The sequence below is a fragment of the Cydia amplana genome, chromosome 6 (assembly GCF_948474715.1).
Source record: "Cydia amplana chromosome 6, ilCydAmpl1.1, whole genome shotgun sequence".
Lineage (NCBI taxonomy): Eukaryota > Metazoa > Arthropoda > Insecta > Lepidoptera > Tortricidae > Cydia > Cydia amplana.
Window position 1 is genome coordinate 16,099,315 of NC_086074.1, and position 21,924 is coordinate 16,121,238.

The 21,924-nt window shown below is 37.9% G+C and overlaps 1 protein-coding gene across 1 annotated transcript; it reads right to left on the minus strand.

Moving 5' to 3' along the window:
- Positions 1 to 113: 113 nt before the first annotated feature.
- LOC134648918 (NADPH oxidase 4-like) lies at positions 114 to 21,472 on the minus strand. Its single transcript, XM_063503529.1, has 12 exons — positions 21,083 to 21,472; positions 15,020 to 15,115; positions 14,599 to 14,797; positions 13,364 to 13,461; positions 11,516 to 11,694; positions 9,725 to 9,839; positions 6,634 to 6,729; positions 3,359 to 3,493; positions 2,699 to 2,805; positions 2,113 to 2,235; positions 573 to 1,016; positions 114 to 287 (listed from the first exon to the last, which is right to left on the minus strand). The coding sequence occupies exons 1-12, from the start codon at positions 21,134 to 21,136 to the stop codon at positions 167 to 169; spliced, it is 1,767 nt and encodes a 588-aa protein (XP_063359599.1). The 5' UTR covers positions 21,137 to 21,472; the 3' UTR covers positions 114 to 166.
- Between the last annotated feature and the right edge of the window lie 452 nt (positions 21,473 to 21,924).

Below are 21,924 nucleotides of genomic sequence, written 5' to 3' on the forward strand. Positions count from 1 at the left end.
GAATGAAAGAAAAGCGACATTTCCATCAAATGATTGTTGCAGATATGAGGTTGAGTAAGTATAGCAACGATATTGGCTTGGTTTTGTAATGAGTACGAAAAAAAGGAAACTGCTTTCATTAAACAATTTTAATAGCATTTCAATACAAATGTAAGCACAATACTTATCAAGAGAATCCTTCGTGCACGAATGTAAATTTTGTTTTGCCTCTTGACATCTGTTTACATTTGTTTCTTAACAATTTGACTAATTTCTTTGGTCCGCAGCAATATAAGCTTAGGTGATCCCTGTAAACAAATAGGTACAACATAAGTATTATTTTGCCATACCGGAGGAACTTTAAATTTATTTTCTTCGGAGTTTTATTATAAATATCGCACGTCGTAATGAATATAGTTTAAATGAAGAAAAATTTTATGGAGATGAATTTGGCATCTTGGGACAGTGATTTAAAGTCATAAAGGTGAATCCGTTTCTCAATTGCTATATCAAACATCTACCTCAATCAACCAAATTTTCAATATTATTTACGTCATAAAAAGTACACATAGCGGTAATAAAGTGGAACATACTCTGGATATAGATGCACCCAGGAATCAAACAGTTGATCCCAATGAGGCCTGCCTCTCCGCACCCTGCACGCCAAATGGGGAAACTCTTTTGCTATACTATAATCTTCACTCACTCCTTCTTTCGTAGCATTATGTAAATAATCTCGTCTCTTACTATTCGGAGTGAGAAGAGTCTCTTTGTCATTAGTAACTACTCGAGTTACAGAGCTTTTTTCGTTGAGGAGTACAACGTGTGTTGCAATTTGATCTTTATTATTATGAAGACTTGGTTCGTTTTGGACTGTACTCGTAACGTAGAGTTGTAGGTGCAGCCGGTCAGGTTTGTTGGCGTTTCTGAGTTCTATGAGGGTTTTGGTGGCGAGCTCTGTAAGCCATGTCAGTTCTTTTTCGTGTCGGACTATCCATAATAAGTGAATTCGTCCGGGTAAGCGACTTGTTGGGTTCCTGAAATAACGAATTGAGAACTTAATCCCTCACTCTAGACATGCACAACGAAATATTAAAATATATATTACATATTGTAAGTAAATAACTATTAGGGATATGATTAATTCAAGAGAAACAATCGCTGAATTAACATAGTTCTTTTCGTGAAAAGTACCTACCTACTTATAATTGAGAAAATATTTCGTGAGGCTAATTGTAGTCCAACTTGGGATTTTTCTCTTATAACTATAAGGATCAAGAGATAGTCTTTTTGAAAAGAAATAACATACCTAAAGTTTTCTAAATAAAAAATTAAGGTTTTGGGAAAAAAAAAATTTTTGGTACAAGCTTTTATCGCTGACTGTACTTTTCTTACGACAGACAATACTCATCGAGACAATTCTAAAAACCCCTAACACAATTAGGTTGCGTTGTTTCATCACAGAGTTCCTATGGCCACCTCCTGTCTCCATCATCAGATTAGTTCGACAGTACCATATTATTGTATTGTCATCAGAACTACATACAGCTGCCAATTTTCATGACGCTACGATCCTTGGAAGATGGTTAAATTAGTTACCTTAGATTCCATTACATAGTTACATACAGCTCGACCTAATAAAAGCTTGTTAAAAAGTGAAGTGGATAACTTTTAATAAAATGGCCCATATGTTTACTAATATATTACCTACTAGTAAACAACAACATAGGTATTCTTAACTATAAGAGCCTACGATTTAAAATCATTTAGTCAATGATAACAAGGTCACGGTGTATAAACAACGCCTGTATGTTATTCCATATCGGTCGACAATTGCGACATTCATTATATAGCCGGTTTAAACTCTCGCGCGAGCCACGAGACGAGCCGCGAGCCGCGCCACGACACGCGAGTCCACCGTTTACACTCGCGTTCGGCTTGTCATTCGGTTATAAACCTTATGCCGTGCCGTTAGTGTTTAAATTATATTAGCTCGACGAGCTTGCGAGCCACGAGACGAGCCGCAAGCCCACCGCTTACACTCTCGTCTCGTGGCGCGGCTCGCGGCTCGTCTCGTGGCTCGCGCGAGAGTTTAAACCGGCTTATAAAGTTTACAACAGTTAAGAAACTTACAGCAGCATGTGATGCAACAGCGACACGAAGGGAGTGACGCCGACGCCCGCCGCCACGCACACCGCCACGCGCCCGCTCCGGGCCGCCTCCATCGGCGACGAGAACGGGCCGTCCACTAGGATACTGCAATAGGAGGAGTGGGAGTTGAACGGCCGAGGTGAGAGAGAAGCTTTGGAAGATTTGAGTTCAGAAATACCTATATTACGTTACAAAATTAAGACAATGCAATTTTATTAACACACGTACTAGACGCAAAAAAATTGGCAATTTAAGACATTTTAAAAACAAAGAAACAAACATGATAAATTTAAAAGGTACAGTCGCCTGCAATTCTGCAATAACATATTACACAACGAAAGGCCGCAAAAATATCTGACACGAACTTATTTGTAAAGCAATAAGCGCGTGTCACATATTTTTGTGGCCCTCGAAGGAGTAGGTACGAGTTTGAGCTCCTATTTTTTTATGTGTGTTCTTTTTTCAAGGTGCTATAGGTTCGTATTATTTTATCGATGTAGCACAGTATCGGTCCCTACGTATAAAAATATAAAATGCACATTATGTAGTTGCGATAAGACAAACTCACCTGAGATTGTTGGGTCCGTCCCGCAACATTAGCCTCTCTAGCGCCTCAGTCCAATCACCCTTCACTCTTATCCAAACAATAAAATTTCTTTGACTAGATGTAGGAACCTGCCACAAAAAATGAACACATAACAGCTATACATATAAGAGTCAACTTTTAAAATTTATAATACGTGAGTGACCCGTTTCTAATATATTTAACTTTTAAAATGTTATATAATTTTTTAAACAATAGTTTTTGGGCGTAATCTCGATAGGCAAAACGAAAAACCCCTCTTTTCGAACTTAAAGATTATTTTTAGAATTTTACACGTGCTGGTTTAAGGATACAAATTGGAAAATTGCACGCATTCCAATTTGCGATTTTTTCCAGTTTGTGTTCGAAATTATTATACATCTTAGTTATTTTAAGGTGGTTATCAGTATTAAACCAAAGTCCCCCGCCGCGTCTGTCTGTGTGTATTTATTCTCGGGATATACTCAAAAACTACTGATCGGATTTTCATGCGGCTTTCACCTATCAATAGAGTGATTCTTGAGGAAGGTTTATGTGTGCCATTTTTTAAGGTTTTGTGTAACCCGTGTTAATGTGATAAAGTTAGGCATTAAACTATACAGATGGGGGAGACGCTTATAGCCCTGATTGCTCCTCAGTACTCACTTTAACAACAGTAAAGGGGTGCCACTCGAGGCGGGAGATGTCCGGACACTGCAGCAGGACATACTGACCCGCGCGGCAGCTGAAATTCTCGTAAGCCAGGGTCAAGCTGAGCGTACGCCCTGCCATGTGCGTTACCTGAAAAATATATCCGATACTTATTCTTAACAACTCTTCAAATTAGTGCGATTCATACACAGATTTACTTAGTTTCTAACGTGTCTTTCGATTGGCATACATAACATGGGGTACATAACATATTAAATCTTAGTTTAGATTTAGGTTACGTTTAGTTGTAGTTGGATTCAGTAATGTTTTGTGTTTTTTATTTTAATAAAGACCTTCATTTACTTTTCTGCATGCTCCCGAAAATTTAACCTTTTGGACGCCAATGACCAATATATACGCACCGCAGGTCCAACGCCAAAGACGTATTATAGGAACAGTTGCAAACAGATAGAATAAGTCACGATCAGAATTAGGCTCCTACTCGTATGTCCATAATTTTCGGAAATAGAAAAGATTATTTATAACTTGGCCTTAAGGTTGGAAATCAGATTCCCTTTGGAAATGCAAGTTCGTATCCTACCGACTGCGCCATGTTAACGTTCCTTGTTTGGGAGTCGCGCTGATAAGACCAAATTTATTCTACTCAAATATCATACTACCCATGCACTTTTGCCATATAAGTACAATGGCACCGACTTAGATTTAAATTTTGCCGATGAAATCGACGAGGCATAGATACCTATGAACCTACCTATTGAATATGACTGACTGTACATCTCACTAGATGTACTTTAAAAAGTTCAAGTCTACAAAATAAATAAGAATAAGAACAAAATAACATCAAGAAGAGCGTACTTTAATAAAATACTAAAGGCACTTCCAGTTTTATTGTTGTCACTAGTCCCGTACATGCAGTGCCGGCCCGAGCCCTTGATCAGGGTAGAGCAAAACCGGGTTTTGGTGCCCTTCGTTGAAGTTTTCAAGCGTATTTTGGGCCTCCGCCACACTCGCGTCTTTTAAAACTTTATTTTCTCGTTAGCCATTTTGGCGCCCCTCTTATCATCCGGCGCCTAGAGCGGCCGCTCCACTCGCTCTAACCTAGATCCGGCCCTGCGTACATGACAGGGAAAAGTGAAAAAATATCACTCCCAGAAGCGCTTTTGTCGAACGAAAGTCACACGACTAATTCATTTTCATAGCTTTTAAAATCCAATATTAATGTGATTTCAATTTAAAATCACGTCCGGAATCCATACAATGTATTCAGATCTACGTAGTTGGGGATTATGCAAAGTTTAATCGGTTATTGGACCAAATCGCGGAACGTTTGCGACTGATGGCGGGATAACTGCCTGAAGCGGCATTCAGATTTTAAATATCTGATTTTGATTTGATATGTATTATTGTATATGACATTACTCTTACGCCCCGGTCACGAAACGCACGCTCCGAGCGAAGACGCTTATCGCTGACACCGACATCCATTCATTTGTTTTATGAAACCATGTAGTTATGGCGGTCGGTTGGCTTAAGCGTCAACCGCGTACGCTTGGACTTCGAAGCGTGTGTTCTGTGGCCCTCGGGTTAACGCTTTTAACTCGCGGTTATTTGCTAGTTAAAGTGCGAAGCAGACAGTAGAATCATATGCACATCAAAACAATAAAAAAAAATACCGAATTTAAATGCCCCTTCTGTATTTTCGCCAAACTTTGTAGGTTCCGTGTCGCGGGGCTATTAGGAACAATAGTTATTTGTACAACAAGAGATCAAAGTTTGATATTTCTTCGAGTGCTTATTTTGAGTCCCGTGCAAGCGAAAGATTCTATACTAGATGCACGAGCGTAGCGAGTGAATCTAATTTAGAATCTTGAGCGTAGTAAGGGACTCAAAAGCGTACGAGATGTAAATAACTTTGATCTCGCGTAGTTCACAAAACTTTTCACCTCAGCAGTGAGAACATATTAGAGAACCCGAAAAATGTATTCCTTCTTCATCACTTACCTCTATTCACTCATGTTTTCTTAAGATATACCAACAATTACATTTTCACCTCAGCAGCTCGAACAAGGGTACTTTGCTACTTAAAAACAGTGAGCAAAATCGCATTTTGCTCACTGAGTGAGCAAAATCCCATTTTGCTCATTTTGTCTCACTCAGTGAGCAAAATGCGATTTTGCTCACTGTTTTTAAGTAGCAAAGTACCCTTGTTCGAGCTGCTGAGGTGAAAAGAAAATTATTACGTTATTGTCGTTATTGGTATATTTTTGCCAGTCGCAATAATCAGTGGAACTATAACTGTGAACACTAACAAAATTAGTAAAGTTATATTTGTACTGAACCAGAGGCTAATAAATATAGAACACTGACAAACTTTTGTACAACACTGCATGCCTCATCATTATTTTAAATAGGCTATTCGCTATTTTTGTGTTTTATTATTAGCTTTGTGTGTAATTGTATGAAGCCTGTTACCTTACTGGCTACTTCGAGACATAAAATGGGACTTGCCTGACCACAGGCATGGGCATTATAACACTATCATGAAAGTATAATAAAATCATTTTAGTCATGTAACTTAATTATTAGCGCCATAGAGAGCTCCCTGAGATAGTCAGGAGATAGTCCAAAAGGTTCAAAGTAGAAGAATAAAAATAGTAAAAAATTGCGTTACGTACAAGGACGTTACTAGATGAATAATACTCTTGATTAATTTATTTGTGTCTGGCTAGACCTAAACTCGTATTAGTGAGTCTAGTCTACCTGCAGCTGATTAAGCTCTGTGAATTGCCCCCCAGTGTAACCGGCATGGCGGCTCATATACTTTATCAAAATAATGCCGGCAACAGCACCATTAATTTAGTAATTTCATTTAGACTATGTACGGTTATTTATGAATATTAATTGCTCGATAAACTGTACCGTAATGTTGCGCCGCAGATTTATAAAAACATATCTCTATTAAGAGTTGGAGGTAATAAATCTATATTAAGTATTCCGGCTGCGTTGTTTATAAAATTATGAAAGTATGAAACTAAACAATTTCACATGAATGGCGTTATTCTATGTATAAGACGACGAGCAAATGCGATTTTTTCACGGCAGGACGAGTTAGGAATTTCCTTAAACAGTCAGCTTCAATGACGCGTGACGGCCAAAGTGGTAAAATATATCGTAATACATCTTTGATGCGGTAGTAATAAGGGTGTTTCGATATATTTGACCAACTTGGCCATTAAGATGGCCATTGTAGACATAGTTTTATGACTCACCTGTATAATGTCCACCCTCGCTCGGTTTCTGGACAAAACCCGCCACAGGAGATCAATGAAAAAACACGAAAGAGGAAACGCCATCCAAATCCAAGTCTGAAATTGAAATAGAAAAGCTTTAGGTATCCAAAAAACTTTTTTTTAACCCACTATAAGAAATCATCTAATAATACCTTTAAACGAGCAATTCTTGTATATGTCTATGTATACACAGGGTGTTTGGTACATCGTTTCCTTAATTAAAACGGCAGATATAGGTTGAGTCATTTGCTATCTTCTCATGCCTAGAAAAAAAAATTGCGCACGTTTCTTTTTTCAGCTCTACGCAAGTTTTTCGTAAATTTGAAGTTGTTACGCGCGCAGTAGTGAGAAAACCCATGGCCATCTTTTTTAACCTATCTGCCGTTTTAATTTGGCAAACGATGTACCAAACACCTTGTATATTCATATATTTCGGGGATCTCGGAAACGGCACTGACAATTTCGATGAAACTTGCTATATGGGGGTTTTAGGGGGCGAAAAATCGATCTAGCTAGGCCTTAGGTTTTTATATGTTTTCCGAGCAAAGCTCGGTCTCCCTGATATTTATTAAACTCATAGTGTTCAAACTTAGTGGATGATCAAGCGGAATGTTTAACGTGGACGTAATGTTAAAACAAATGCAAAGTTGCAAACGAGCGGCCTCAGTGCACGCTGCTCAAATCTGAGGACACACCTTGGGTAAAAAGTCGACAGATGAGACCGCTAGCTAGTACACGTACCTACATATGTACTACCTACTCAATAGTTCTAAATTACAACAAAACTTGTACATTAACGGAAACTGCGTTATCGAGGCTTAAGCTCGAGTTAGTTTAGCAAGTCAGAACATTTAGGCCAAAAACTTCTGTAAGTGGTAGAATGAAACCCAGGCGAAAAGCTATAAGGAACTAGGTTTCGAAACATTTCCTTTCCATTACCTTAATTTTACCTAGCACGCACCTAGAATACATTTCTAGGCGTACGAGGGTTGTAATAAAGTTACAGGTCTACACCTAAACAAAAGTAATCTTACTATTTACGAGCTTCATAATGTTGAGTAACGTTAACTGTAAATTAAATTTCTAACGTATTTTTATTTAAATCAAACATGTGGGCTTGAAGGGCATTTTCAAATGACATTATAGTATTGTACAAATATACATATAATATATATGGGCCTATTATAAAGCCCAATGCCGAAACGCAATAGATAATGGCATTGTTGATCGATTCATCATTATAAATTAACCGAGGTCATTGATGAATAAGTTTAATAGGGGGCGCGGTAGGAAGCATCGTCATGTCACGCTTCTATTCCTTAAAGAGCAGAAAAGTGGCCGCATTGTATAAAATTAATTTTCTCAAACATGCAATGAAATGTCGTCGCTCCGGGCGTTATATCAGGCTTCGAAGTATCACGTTTAGGGCGGAGCAACTCCAGAGAACTGTAAAGGAATTTCATACGAAATTGAAGGCCTAGGCCGGGAAGTAATTTTTTTTTAAATTCTAATGTAAACATGGGGTCTGTGTCCATGAACAGGCTAAACAGCCGAATTATATTTTTTTTTTTAGTGAATGAATGGTTATCGGACCAAAATATCCGTGTTAACGCCTGTTATACACGAACGTACTGATATTAAGAATACGAATCTGTATGATTCAATGTGTTGATGAATTAATTTAAAATTTTGTCTATACGTAAGTCACCAGAGACCATAGACAATATTTAAAATCCTCTGCATTTATTTTATTTATAGAAATTGAGATTCTTATTATCAGATTGTGTATAATGGCTCTAATAAGGTCTATTCGAACACTACACACGCGAAATACGGACGACTTCCGTAAAAAAAAAAAACAATTATGGCGGGATTGGAAGGAAAATTAAAAAACTTTTGTTGTGAAGTTGGATTTTTATTATAAAGATTATAAATTTGTTTTTTTTTAGTGGTCTATTTTTTATTTCATTGCATGTTTGAGAAAAGCACTATACATGCCTAGCCGTGAAAAGGTCTTGCCGGCTTCGTATCACTATCCGGCCTCCCTACGGTCGGCCGGCTATACCTACTCACCCGGCAAGCCCTTCTTTCCCGGCGTCTGCAGTAATGTACTATTATTGACGTTACACGTCCGCCTTTAGGTCACCGATTTACGCGGGTTCTGTTCGTCTACAAAGCGAGAAAACGCTGGGATCGGCTACGAGCGTAGCGCTACGAAAACATTGGCAGTGATTGCGTTTGGTAAGCAAGAGGACTAAGAACGCTAGCTGCTCCGAAGTCCATAGAACGAGCTATTATTGAAAACCGTAACTAATTTGACCAAAATAGTTCCAAGACCGTTTTACTCTGGTTTTACTGCAATCGCAGGAAATGATCTAGGTGGAGTTAATAATTTGATTAGTTGACAGCACTATAAACGGCATTGTGACGGGCATAATTTAAGGCAACTCGCATACTAATACGCTGCCGCCCTTGTCAGCGGCCAAAATCCTTACACGTGCAAACGTTGAATCTTAGTGTGTGTTGTACAATTTCTTGGGAACAAATCAAATTATTTTATTAAATTGTGTTTTTTAAGTAGTCACAATACTATATATAAATTAGAAACTGAAATAGATGTCATATACATATTAAAGAAAAAGTGACGAAGCTTTTTCAACTTCAGCTTCAGCTTTTTCTGATATGACATCTATTTCAGTTTATAATTTAACAAACATTACTCTAGAGGGCATAGCGTGAGTCATCCTTAAATCCCAATGAAATGTAGAATATGTAGATGCGAGCAAAAGCACTGGACACTATACTGCCTGGGGTATTAGGTACATTGGCATTTTGTACACGTTGCTGTGACACACTACAAAAAGTACAGCGACTTCCGAAGTAAATATATTTTACAGTACATATGGGGCTACTTTTCCGCACTAGTGCGTAAAATAGCACTTTTCGTGCGTATGTCGAAACTTTAAAGTGCCATATGTACTGTAAAACGTTGTTCGATACACGTGCGAATAGGTAATTCCTTCCTCTTTTTCGCACTTGTATCGAAAATAACTATTTCAACAACACTCACCTTTGACTGTATCGGAACGAAAATAGGAGAATCCGCGGAGGAGTTATACGTATTATTAGTTTCATAGTCATATTTCAGTCTTTCTTCTGGTAGCAACTCCCGTTTCAGCACGCCGCTGAAAACAAAAGAGATCTCACTGAGAATGTTCAAACATAAACTCAGCACTAAGTGCTGCAGATAAACATTCAATAAATAATTTACCTGCTGAAAAGTAAAAACGTTATAAACAGAGCTGCCTATTTCGTTATTGAAGCACTATATCAAATAGTTTTTAATTATGAAAACTACATGTATGTTACAACACCGATCGTTTTGACGACCGGTCTGGCCTAGTGGGTAGTGACCCTGCCTGTGAAGCCGCGGTCCTAGGTTCGAATCCCGGTAAGGGCATTTATTTGTGTGATGAGCACAGATATTTGTTCCCGAGTCATGGTTGTTTTCTATATATTTAAGTATTTGTATATTATATATATCGTTGTCTGAGTACCCACAACACAAGCTTTTTTGAGCTTACCGTGGGGCTTATCAATTTGTGTAAAAATTTCCTATAATATTTATTTATTTAACAAGGTCTTTTATTTATAAAAGCTGACCAACTGTGACCACGTACGTGTGGACCATAATGGATGGCTCCGTATCTTCATACAATTTGAAATAAGTAAATAAGTAGCCGTTTATAAAATTAAGGCACATCAATGTATTAGAACTTAGTGTTTGATCTCTCTGAGTATCCTTTGTTGATTGTAACCCACCAATGGAATCGTGTTAAAATTATGAAATAAGCCTTTATTAAGGTCATGGCATTACGTAAGGGGATTTAATACTGAGACACATGGTTGACGACGGGCGTTAACGAACGTCCGAATGATTCGACTGCAAGCATTGATTGGCATAAATAACGTGTAACTTAAAAGCTATGGTAAAAGCAGCAATATAAAATAACAATAAACCTTACTGTACATGCTATAAGGATAAGTCGTTTATTATTACACACTTTTATTTAGCTTCACCGCGTATATTCTTTGTATATATCTACATATTTATATGTGCTTCAAATCTTGTAACTTAAATTTGAACCACTTCCCGGTGTCTGATTGAGCTGAAATTTGGTATACTTCCGTATTTCCGATGACAATGCAATATTATGCTAACATGGAGCTGATCTGATGATGCAGTCGGAATATAGCCAAAGGAACTCTTCAATGGAATAACATAGACACATTGAATTTAAGCTCATTAGAAAGATCTCGAGAAGCACTTTTTAGACATATAAAGGTGAGAAAGTACAGTCAGCAATAAAAGTGTGTATCAAAAAATATTTTTGACGGTCACTTGTTATAGTCATATTTGGAAGTAGGTTGCTTGGGCATCGAGATAGGTACCTAGCGTAATAGGATATAGTGAATATCTCAATATTGAAGTAGTCTGCCTACCTACGTCATGGCAAAAGTTTGTACTTCTACATTATTATAAAACAGCTGACAATAAAAAAATGCACAATCCACAAAACAAACGACAAGTAGGCAAGTAGCTGGTGCTTCCACCAGAAAATATGGTAGAGCCATCAATGTTCAATAGGTACATAACGATTTATGTATAACTTTTCATCTAAAAAAAAAGCTTACCTGAACGGATGAACAATCAGAATACCCATAAATGGCAAGTAGAGCTGTTGCGTGTACCAAAAGTATTTGTAGAGACGTCTTCTTACCACGCGTGTAGATATCGTATAGGTATACCTATGCAAAAAGTATCTGTACTCGTAGTACCTATATCCGATAAAAAGCTTACCTTAACGGATGAACTATCAGCAGAACCATAAATGGCAAGTAGAGCTGGTGCGTGTACCAGAACCAGTTGTAGAGGCGCTTTCGTACCACTCGCAGCGACGTCAGGCCCATGGAGACGATAATGGCCAGCATGGCCGCACCAGTGAGGCCTGCTGGGCTCATTAGCAGGAAAAGGGGGTTCTGGAATCACACCCACGGAAAAAAGTTTAAAGAAAAAATGTCTTGTACTCTCTTAGGACTATCGTACTGTCATTATTTATAATCATATATCCGATAGCATGTAGGTATCTCCCATATTTATAACTTTTCAAACGTATATTCTACTTGTGTTGATCATGGATCTATTGGCAGTCGTTAATCACCTAACCATAATGTTTTGCTAACACTTCCGTCGTTCCGAAATCTTCAAGTCACGAAGTATGGTATGGCAAATTAGTTGCGAGAGCTATTAATAAATGATATGTACTAGACTTGTTTTAATTGATGAAGTCTATGAAAACTTCATAAGTTCAAAGTTCAGTTTAACTCTTTTATTGGCTTCTGCAGAAAAAAAAAGATCTTGTTTTTGAGAAAGATCTTCATTTATCTCGATTATAATTACCCTACCTATTGGCACAGGACTAAGGTTTTCCGATCCATCCACATGTATATAATCACGGGACACGTGACATGAGCATGACGGCTGCACAATAGCCATAATAAGGGGTCCTTTGCTTATTCGGATGTGATTACGCGACCTAATAGGGTCGGTTTATGCATGGACCTAAGAACGCACAGACTCCGCGCTGAGACGGATGTCGGTTGTGATTTCATAAGGGCTTCTACATACGTCACAGAAAATTGCATTCGATTTGCGTTCCATTGTGTCATTTGATCGTTCCATTTAACTTCGTACACCTATAGCCGGCAATTATCTTGTTACAAAGTCTGTAGAGGTCTTAAAATGAAAATTTCATCGCACACGCATACCTACTTGCTCCATTCACTGCTCAGCACTCAGGGGACCTAACCAAGATGCCAATCGTTTGCAGAAAACGAAACGAACCGCTAAGGTAAACGTAAATAATGTATGGAAATGATAGCGTTTCATTTCGCTTCCTGCAAAAGATTGTCATCTTAGCAGCTAGGCCCCCGGGTGTGCCTGCAGTATGCGTGTCGCGCCTAAATAGAAGGAAATCGGGGTGTTAAGAAATCTTATAAATCATAATAGTTTTGTCCTAGCGACGTTGTGTCCGTGTATTCTCAAGTCCATGGGTTTATGCTTGAATGTAGTACCTATACCTACTAGCGTGTTCAATTTCTGTGTTAAGCTGTGAGCGCAACGCTGAATCATGATGATTCAATTTATCTATTTGAAAGACTGCTTACTTAATCAATCATTCAACGGATCAGTAAACGGGCCGAATTTATGACCGCTAATCTCATTCATCAGCAGCTGTTTTATCCATTCATGTGTAAGAAGTTAATTTAGAATACGCACTTTGAAAACATAGATACTCGTAATATATAACCACTTATAGTTGGCGCAACTTAAGAACGAATATTTAACAGTTACCTATGAGTTATGAATATGTAGTACCTTTTTGTGAAATGCCCCATAAGTATTCTCCAATGTCCATTTATAATAATAACAATATTTTTATTGACAATTGACAATAAAAGTTTAAGAGGCACGTTACAGTGAACCCCGCACGGCATGGCCTGTATCGCGGGGGTCATGATCATCACGAGTTACCAGTAATACAATTTATAATTATATTAAACATAAGAATAGGAATTAGGAAATAAAGAACACACTACCAATTTCCGAAACTGGAAGCAAACCTCAAGTTTATGGCAAAGCACTAACCTCATTCTTGTAGCTCGCGAAGTTAATTTCCTTCCGGCTCCGGTCGTAATTCCTCGAGAAGTTCCACAGGTTCACGAAGTGGGAAATGGAATGTATGACTGAAAGTTTCATTTCAACTTAATGGACAAACAGGTAAAGAAACTATGGAATTTTTTTGATGCATTGTTGTGTTGTTCACTCATCCTTCTTCAGAAGCAAAAACAACAAACAATAAGCAACTTACGAGTATGCAGTATGTTTAATCCAAATTCCCGGAACAAAAAATCTACCTGAATGGGATATTTTCCACATACATTTTTTTTTATTCTTAAAGTCACCCCACTTTATAACGACTGTGCAAACTGGCAATATTGTGTTTTTCAAAACAACGGCACATTCGTAATCACCCTGCAGTAAACCAAGTTATATCGCGAAATTTAATCTAAATACTTACACCTTCCTACGAAAACTAACTGTAAAACTAGCTCGAAATTCTAAGCAGCTAGGTGTCCACCATTAGCCCCGTCTCAAGAACTTAATGGTGCTCCCAGACCGGGGCCTTTTAGCTCTAAAGTGATTTAGGGCTGTATCGCTTTGTGAAAGCAAGCCGTGTTAACTGCACGCCTACTATGAATTTATGGGACGGTATTGATGCATTCCGGGCTACAGGAATTTTATGTAGGTACATGTGTATAAATCAAAGCGCGTTGCATGCATACTTGCCTTATTACACCGTCAATTATGCATATGCACGGATGTCCGATGTAACCGAACGGCTTTGATGTAGCTTGCGCGTATTTACTGATATTCCGGACTTGTTTACATTGATACCATACGTACAATAGTATTTCTCCAATATGCGATGAAATGTTGTCCTTATTGCTGTGATAATTGACGATGGAACAAGGCGTTTCGGTCACCGCGAATTAAATTAAGACGACAAAAATGCATTCGGGTTATTATTCCTATTTTCCAACCCAGCTAAGATCAAGTTGGCCGTCACAATTTGCAGCGCCCGAAAAGGTTGGTTAGGTTGGAAGAAACGCTCTCTACATTGCCTGCCTAGGCCGGAATACCGCAGATTCTTGATTGAAAAGACGGACGAACGTAACCAAAGCAGTCAATCGAGGTAATAATTAATTCCCGGCCTCTGTAGCAATTTATTAAATATATACATATGTTATGGGCCATGTGATAAATTATACATAATGCCCTCATTAATCACTTGGTCCATAACATATACACACGATACTCACCAGCAAACACAACAACGGTTATCGCAACGGACATGTGAAAACTCTTCGCTTTTTCCAGCCAGAAAAAGAAAAGTCTCGGCCAAAGTTTCGACAAAATTCGATAAAGAACTTGGTTGAGCTTCTTGCACAAGGGAAGTAAAACGAGTGCACAACATATATTTAGAACCGTTGCAGTCCCACGGGAAATACATAGACCGATCTAAAAACAAAGAAGCTGTGGTGAGTATGAAGTAAAGAGTTTCCCCCTGAGGGATAGTGGATAGAGTAGTTTTGGACTTTGGAGTAGGATGGACAGGCGATGTACGGCGCATCTTGCGAACATAATTCAAACTGTTAGCTGTATATTGCTCTTTAGTGTGCGCGTTTTCAAGCTAGCCGCAGGCGCTTCGAACCGCTTGTACATAAAGCCTAAGCAACTTACCCCTAATATTTGTCGTAAATAGTAAAACTGGCGACTAGTTTGGTAAAACGTAAAAGTGGTATAAAACACGTAAATGACTAGTGAGATCCATGATATCTGGAACAAACAAAAAAGTACATGTCAGTCGTGTCACCCTGCTATTACCGATGCTAGACGAACCGAACCTTACATGTCGTGTAGCAATAGAAATAATAGCAAGCAACAGTACACCGGTAATGACTGTTTTCTTTCCATTAACTATGCATGTCAATCTGTGCTGTTTTCGGGGACATAATTTTAATAACAATGTAACCCCAATTAAATTGAAATATCTATGTCGCTCACACGCTCGCGTCCTGAAGAGTGTTATACGCGGATTAGACTCACGAGACGAGCCGCGAGCCGCGCTACGAGACGCGAGTCCACCGCTTACACTCGCGTTCGGCTTGTCATTCGGTTATAAACCTTATGCCGTGCCGTTAGTGTTTAAATTATATTAGCTCGACGAGCTTGCCAGCCACGAGACGAGCCGCGAGCCCACCGCTTACACTCGCGTCTCGTGGCGCGGCTCGCGGCTCGTCTCGTGGCTCGCGCGAGAGTCTAATCCCCCTATTAGGTGTTAGCCCACGCATCTAATGCATTTTTGTTATAATTTTAGTACGTCAAATTGTATATTTGAAGATAAGGCCCTAAATAAGAAGATAAATATTGTTGTAGCAACTTTCCGAAGCAAAACTGAGGACAAAGTACGTAGAGTAAATTTAGGTATCTATTACCTACCTAAGGTACCCGCCGCAAAAGTGGATGGCGTCTTTATCAATGAATTCATTCATTCATCATTTCTCCATGCAATTTCGCAGCTCACTGTACATGTACATATTTAGATTTGAGGTGAATAAATAGCTGGATATTTTATTTGTTTGTTTCGGGGCTATTGGGAACAAAGATGATTTAAAATGTTACAGTTCAAATATTTTACCCCCGCAATGCTTAGAACAAACATGAAACCAATTGAATCTGCTTATACTTACCTATTACATATTAGGCATAGGTAGTCCCATAGATATCCCGAGACGGAACCGAATACCCATTACATTCCCCGGTTGTAATCCGAATTCAAATTATGCACAATCGCACATCGCACATTTGGTAATTTGGTGAATACTTAGCTGCACTATTCGGTTGGTAGTTTAGCAACTATAACCTAGTAACTGTAATTTAAAGGTACATTACTTACGTGCTATAGGACGCATTGACTGTGTAAGTAAGCGTGGGTGAAATAAACTATGTACTTATATGAATTATACAACGATTCATTCATCGATGCTTAGCTTAAGCCAGTCTATCCTCAAACAAAGCAGCTTCTATCCCTTTTAACTTCACCTATGAATAGGCCAAGTGACTAAATCAAAGAGCACTATATATTAAGGTGAAGTTGGTCGAAACTAATATTTCATGTTTTTCATTCATATGTTTATATCGAGTGAAGAATATGTTATTATGTAATCATTATTATGGAAGAGGATAATTTGAGGAAATCGAATCAAAAATTTAGCTCGGCTCTGCCTACCTCCCTTTAATAGCGCGACGTCTTGAAATATAAGCTGGCGTATAAGTACAACAGAGTGTACTTCAGACAGACACCATTCAGGCCGTGCGTTACTACATTCTCTATGCACCGCCTTTGAAAGCAGCTCCCATTGAACAACTAAATAGAGCCGATGCAAGTCGATGACAGCGGATCTGGAGTGTTCTCGCATTAATTAATAGCTGGGACGTGCTACAGTATCATTTACATGCGTCAACGGCTGCGCGAACCGGTGCACGGTGGCGCTGGCGGCCGGTGATTGCATTTTTGACAAGCTCATTTTTAAACGCACGCCTCTTTCAGTTGTCAAGTGTTAAAATCTTTTATTTTTAGCTTAAAAGCAAAAATCTCTAGGTATTTATGCATCGGAATATCAAGGTAGATTTCCATAAAAGTTACGTGCTTAGATGATAATATTACAATCGTAACTAGGTACATTTACGTATATCAATCCCGCAAAGAAATACGCTGCCTATAATAATAAATAAATAAATAATACCTCATTTTGCAGTATCGATGTAAGTACCTGTACATAGTACATGTATGTATATTCTATTCTACCTACGTTACGTATTGTTCACCTACGTTGACGTTTCGACCAGTTTGTAAGTATTGCGCAAAAAAAGAATGTAGAAAAATCTTATGCTTTGTATTGTAGCTCGCATTAAAAATGTATATCGGTCACTATCGGTTATAATCTCGTGTAGTAAATTTTTAACTTCGTAATAGTAAACATACAGGGCTTGTTTCTGAAAGCTGACTAATCCCAGATGACCCAGTTCCGTGTACAATATTCATGAAGTTTAATGGCAGGAACAACTACACACTACGGGGTCACCCGGGTGTTGCTGACAATGGGAGTTTAAACGCAAAGAGTGATTCTAGTCTTCATACATAATATAAGCAAACTAATTTAGTAATTTTAACTATGTAAATATGGTATGTATCTACCACCACTACCACGTTGTACCTACGTTGTACCAAGAATTAGATTAAGAAGGTAACCATAGAGGTAGGTACATATATTTAATATATATGAAAGTGTAAATGTATCACATTATTTTGCTTTTAACCAATGCTGTGCAGAGGAATATAATACTTATTATAAGTTACACTTATTATAGGTATCAGTAGTTAGTTACTTAGTACATTATAAACACCATGGCCATAATCACCTTGTAGGTACTTATTCTATATTATCAAATTATAATGTAGTCTCGGCTGAATTCGGCTGTTATAGTCATAGCACAAATTATATAATATTAGTTCTTACAATGTCCTAGCTATGGGTATCGTCATCGTCACTCATGTCGCGCCTACCTACTTGGTTCACATTAGGCGGCGCGTGGTGAATGAATTTAAACCGGCCAGGTGCGAGTTGGACTCGCGCATGAAGGATTCCGTACCATTACGCAAAAAAACGGCAAAAAGATCACGTTTGTTGTAATTTGTTGTTACTTATAGCGGCAACAGAAATACATCTGTAAAAATTTCAACCGTCTATTAGCTATCACGGTTCATGAGATACAGCCTGGTGATAGACAGACAGACGGGCAGTGGAGTCTTAGTAATAGGGTCCCGTTTTTTTAACCCTTGCGTACGGAACCCTAAAAATCACTTTACCACCAGGCTCGGAAGATTCTCAAATCATGACGATAATTTGATAAATGGTTATATAATGTATGATGGGAGTAACACAAAGTGCCATTGTTTTATGTCTTATAATCAGAGATCGGAAAAATTTGCGTCATTGCTCGCAATAATGTGGACATGACTCCAAAATTGATTAAATAATGAATCGCCATTAAACGCCAATATGCGGACATCGACAGAGCCAATATGCGGACAGAGATCGGAATCTCTGCTTATAATAAAATCGACTGACTCATGATTTTATTCTATTGGCCTCCTACATGTCTTTGAAACAAACAGAAATAAATGAACCAGCGGTTATTTTGGGAATTTACAACTTAATTACGAACGCTTGTAAACAGCTGGTCTAACGATTTATTTTACGAGTATGTGCCTTTATTAGTCGCTCTACTCGCAAAGTAGATAGATCTATATTTATTGTTGGTCAAACCAATTTGTCAGTCGGTAAGAACCAGGAAAACTATACTCATTCGTTTTCTTTTGGGTTCTAATACTAGTTTAAGACAAAGATAGTATGATTATCTCTGTCTATGTTTGAAATGAGACAGTCTTTTGACAAACTATACTTAATAACTGCTAGACAATTAATGATCCATAACGACTAAACAACTTCCGCTGATCCATGGAGGCGTACGTATTTAGAAAATAAATGATCATTATTTATTTTGTTATTTTAATTAATCTCCGAGCGATTCATTTGCACCCTGAACTCGCATTACAAAAATACCTATAGGTCCAAAAAGACCACAATAAGATTAATATCAAATTAGTATCATAATTTTACAATCTGAATACACCTGTTTACTCTGCTGAATACATTATACATACTTAATGCAGAAATTAAATACTGCTAAGAAGAAATAGATATAGTTCCAAAATACCGGATACTCATATCACTTAATTAGCTATCTTTTATTTTAGGTTCTCGCTATAATAAGTAGGTATATGAAAAGTATTCAAACACAATACTATATTGTTAATTAATGAAAATAAAGAATTTAATTAAAATTAATATAACTACATATCTTATTTTATTAAGTAATGCCGCTTAACTATGCCCAAACTTTGCATAGGTTAATTTACCGTTAAGCATTATATAATTAACACAGGTTATTGCTGATGTACTTGATAATGACAATGATAACGCCTAAGATCTTATCAGCCGCGTAATTCAAGCCTTATTAGTATCCTAACACATTGGCAGCGCCTAGCAGTCAACTGCCTGTTACTGTAATTGATTAATTTACGACACACAGTGATTCTCCACAAGCCTGTGATAGTTTTCAGTGATGAACTCTATTGGTTGGTAATACGGGTCAAGCCTGGTAACTATAGCTACCAAAAGCAAGTAAAGTGGCTATGTAACTATCTACAAACAATTCCTCACGCGTCTTTACTCTATTGGATTACCTACGCTTGAGATAACAGCAGTTTAAAAGAATATTGTAAGCAGATTATAATATAAGTAGTATTTCTTAAGTATTGATCGCGTTTTTCGGCGTTCGGCGTTATAGTTTTTGATAGAAAACTAATTTAAGAACACAAGAAATAATTCAGTGTAGGTACCTATAAAATGCAATGAGGAGTGTTTTAAATCGACACCAGTTGCGAATTACCTATGTGCGAATAGGTGTAATAGTTGTGTCGTACAACGTTTTAAAGTATGTACCTACATATATATATGTGACGTCCCACGGCAAAAGGTACCTTATGGCAGCTGGCGCTTACGTCGCATAGCGCCGCAATAATCTTGGAGCGGCGTTAATAATAGCGTAAGCGCCGACCGCCATAAGGTACCTTTACCCGTGGGACGTCACATATGGCCCTTTAAATTTTCGACGTAGTTACATAATGGGCTTATTATAGCACAGAGTGTCGTAATGGGAGCACCAGATTTACTGTAAAAGTTAAAACTTGGTAGTCATGTTTTTTTTTAAACACATGTAAGTAGATAGTACATTTTTTTTTAACGTAGAGGTGGAAGGTTTAATATGTAGTTTAACATATTTTAACTTATATCTACTAAAAACTACCTCGACTGAAATGAGTGCCTTTCATCCCTTGGTTAACAATAGATAGAGTATTAAGTACCTCCATATAATTATGTAGGTAAAGCTCTCCTCCATCAACTAGTTGTGGACCTTCCTGTGAGCCGTAAGTTTAGCTTACATCTAAGCGAGTCCTTTTTTTTTATAAAGGTAACGGTACCTATGCAATTATGAGAATGTACCTAGATAGGTAATTTTATTCATTTCTGCTCGACGTTTCATTATATCGAATCAAATTATAATGAAAATGTAAACTTACAGGCTTCAAAATAAGTTTCCTTTTTCAGTAAAACAATTCAAATCAAAGTACATTAACCTAAATCTGAACATTCTGTACGTGCGCCTTTAGTACTGGTAGAATGCAATACAACTAAACTATTCGTTCACGCCAAGTTCACGCTTAGACATCGCCCAGTTACTTTGGAACACGTCCTTTTACAATAATGCATACATTGCCGGTTTTATAGGATGTTCTTATTATTATGTGTGTACTGATGTGGTAATGTATGCGTCATTGAATATTGTGAAAGGTCGCTGGCGTCACCGAGCGATTCTTGGAAAGATGACCAATTCACAAGTCTGTAGTCTGATATGCTGCGAGTTTTTGATTTAGTTAAAGAAGTCATTAATTTACTCTACTAAACTACTTCCAGCATTAATGTAGAATTAACTCTAGCTAGACCGTATATTTAACTATTATACTTACCTACATGAACCTTAGGTATGTACCAATATCTATTGTTTGGCGTAGTGTGCATTAACGGAAAAGTTACAAAATATTAAAAATTAACTTACCAAAAAAATTCGCCTCATTAAAATTTCGTAAATAACGCGGATTATTGTTGCCATTGTACAGCAATTATGTTAATTAATTTTGCAGTAATAATTAAACTTAAACATCACATTTTAAATTTAAAAATGAATTTCCAATTTTTCCTTTTAAGTTTTTCCCCTGCATTTGTTTTTTTAGAGTTTTCGTGTGTCGGCGTCGAATTCCATTATGAAGTTTAAATTTCAAAATTGGAATCAGCGTGTGATAACGTCCGGCCAGTGACTGCCGTACGGCGGACACGGGCGGCGATGGCGGCGGGACTCGCGTACTGAAATGCGCTGAGATTCGGTAGGTCATCTCATCTCGCGACATTATTCATAAACACAGCTTTATGTAAGGGCGATTTGCACAGTGGGTTGCGCACGGCCGGCCTACACCGTTCACTTGCCAGAAGATTAAGTACCTATAGACCAGGTATCCACATGACAGCAAACTATATAACTATACGATACCCCTTACTAATATCAACCAATGGCCAATGGTAATGAACATTACTATAGTAGTCCTATTACTGTTCTGTTCCGTTATATAATTATAATTAGATAGATACCTACAATTGCGATGGTATACAAAATTTCATCTAAATCAGTTTCAGCGAATCAAATTTCACGATATGACCGATAGCAGCACCAGGTTCCGTACCTCAAAAGGAAAAAACGGAACCCTAATTGGATCACTCGTGCGTCTGTCGGTCGGTCTGTCTGTCCGTCCGTCTGTCACAGCCTATTTTCTCCGAAACTACTGGACCAATTAAGTTGAAATTTGGCACACATATGTAAGTTTATGACCCAAAGATGGACGTGTA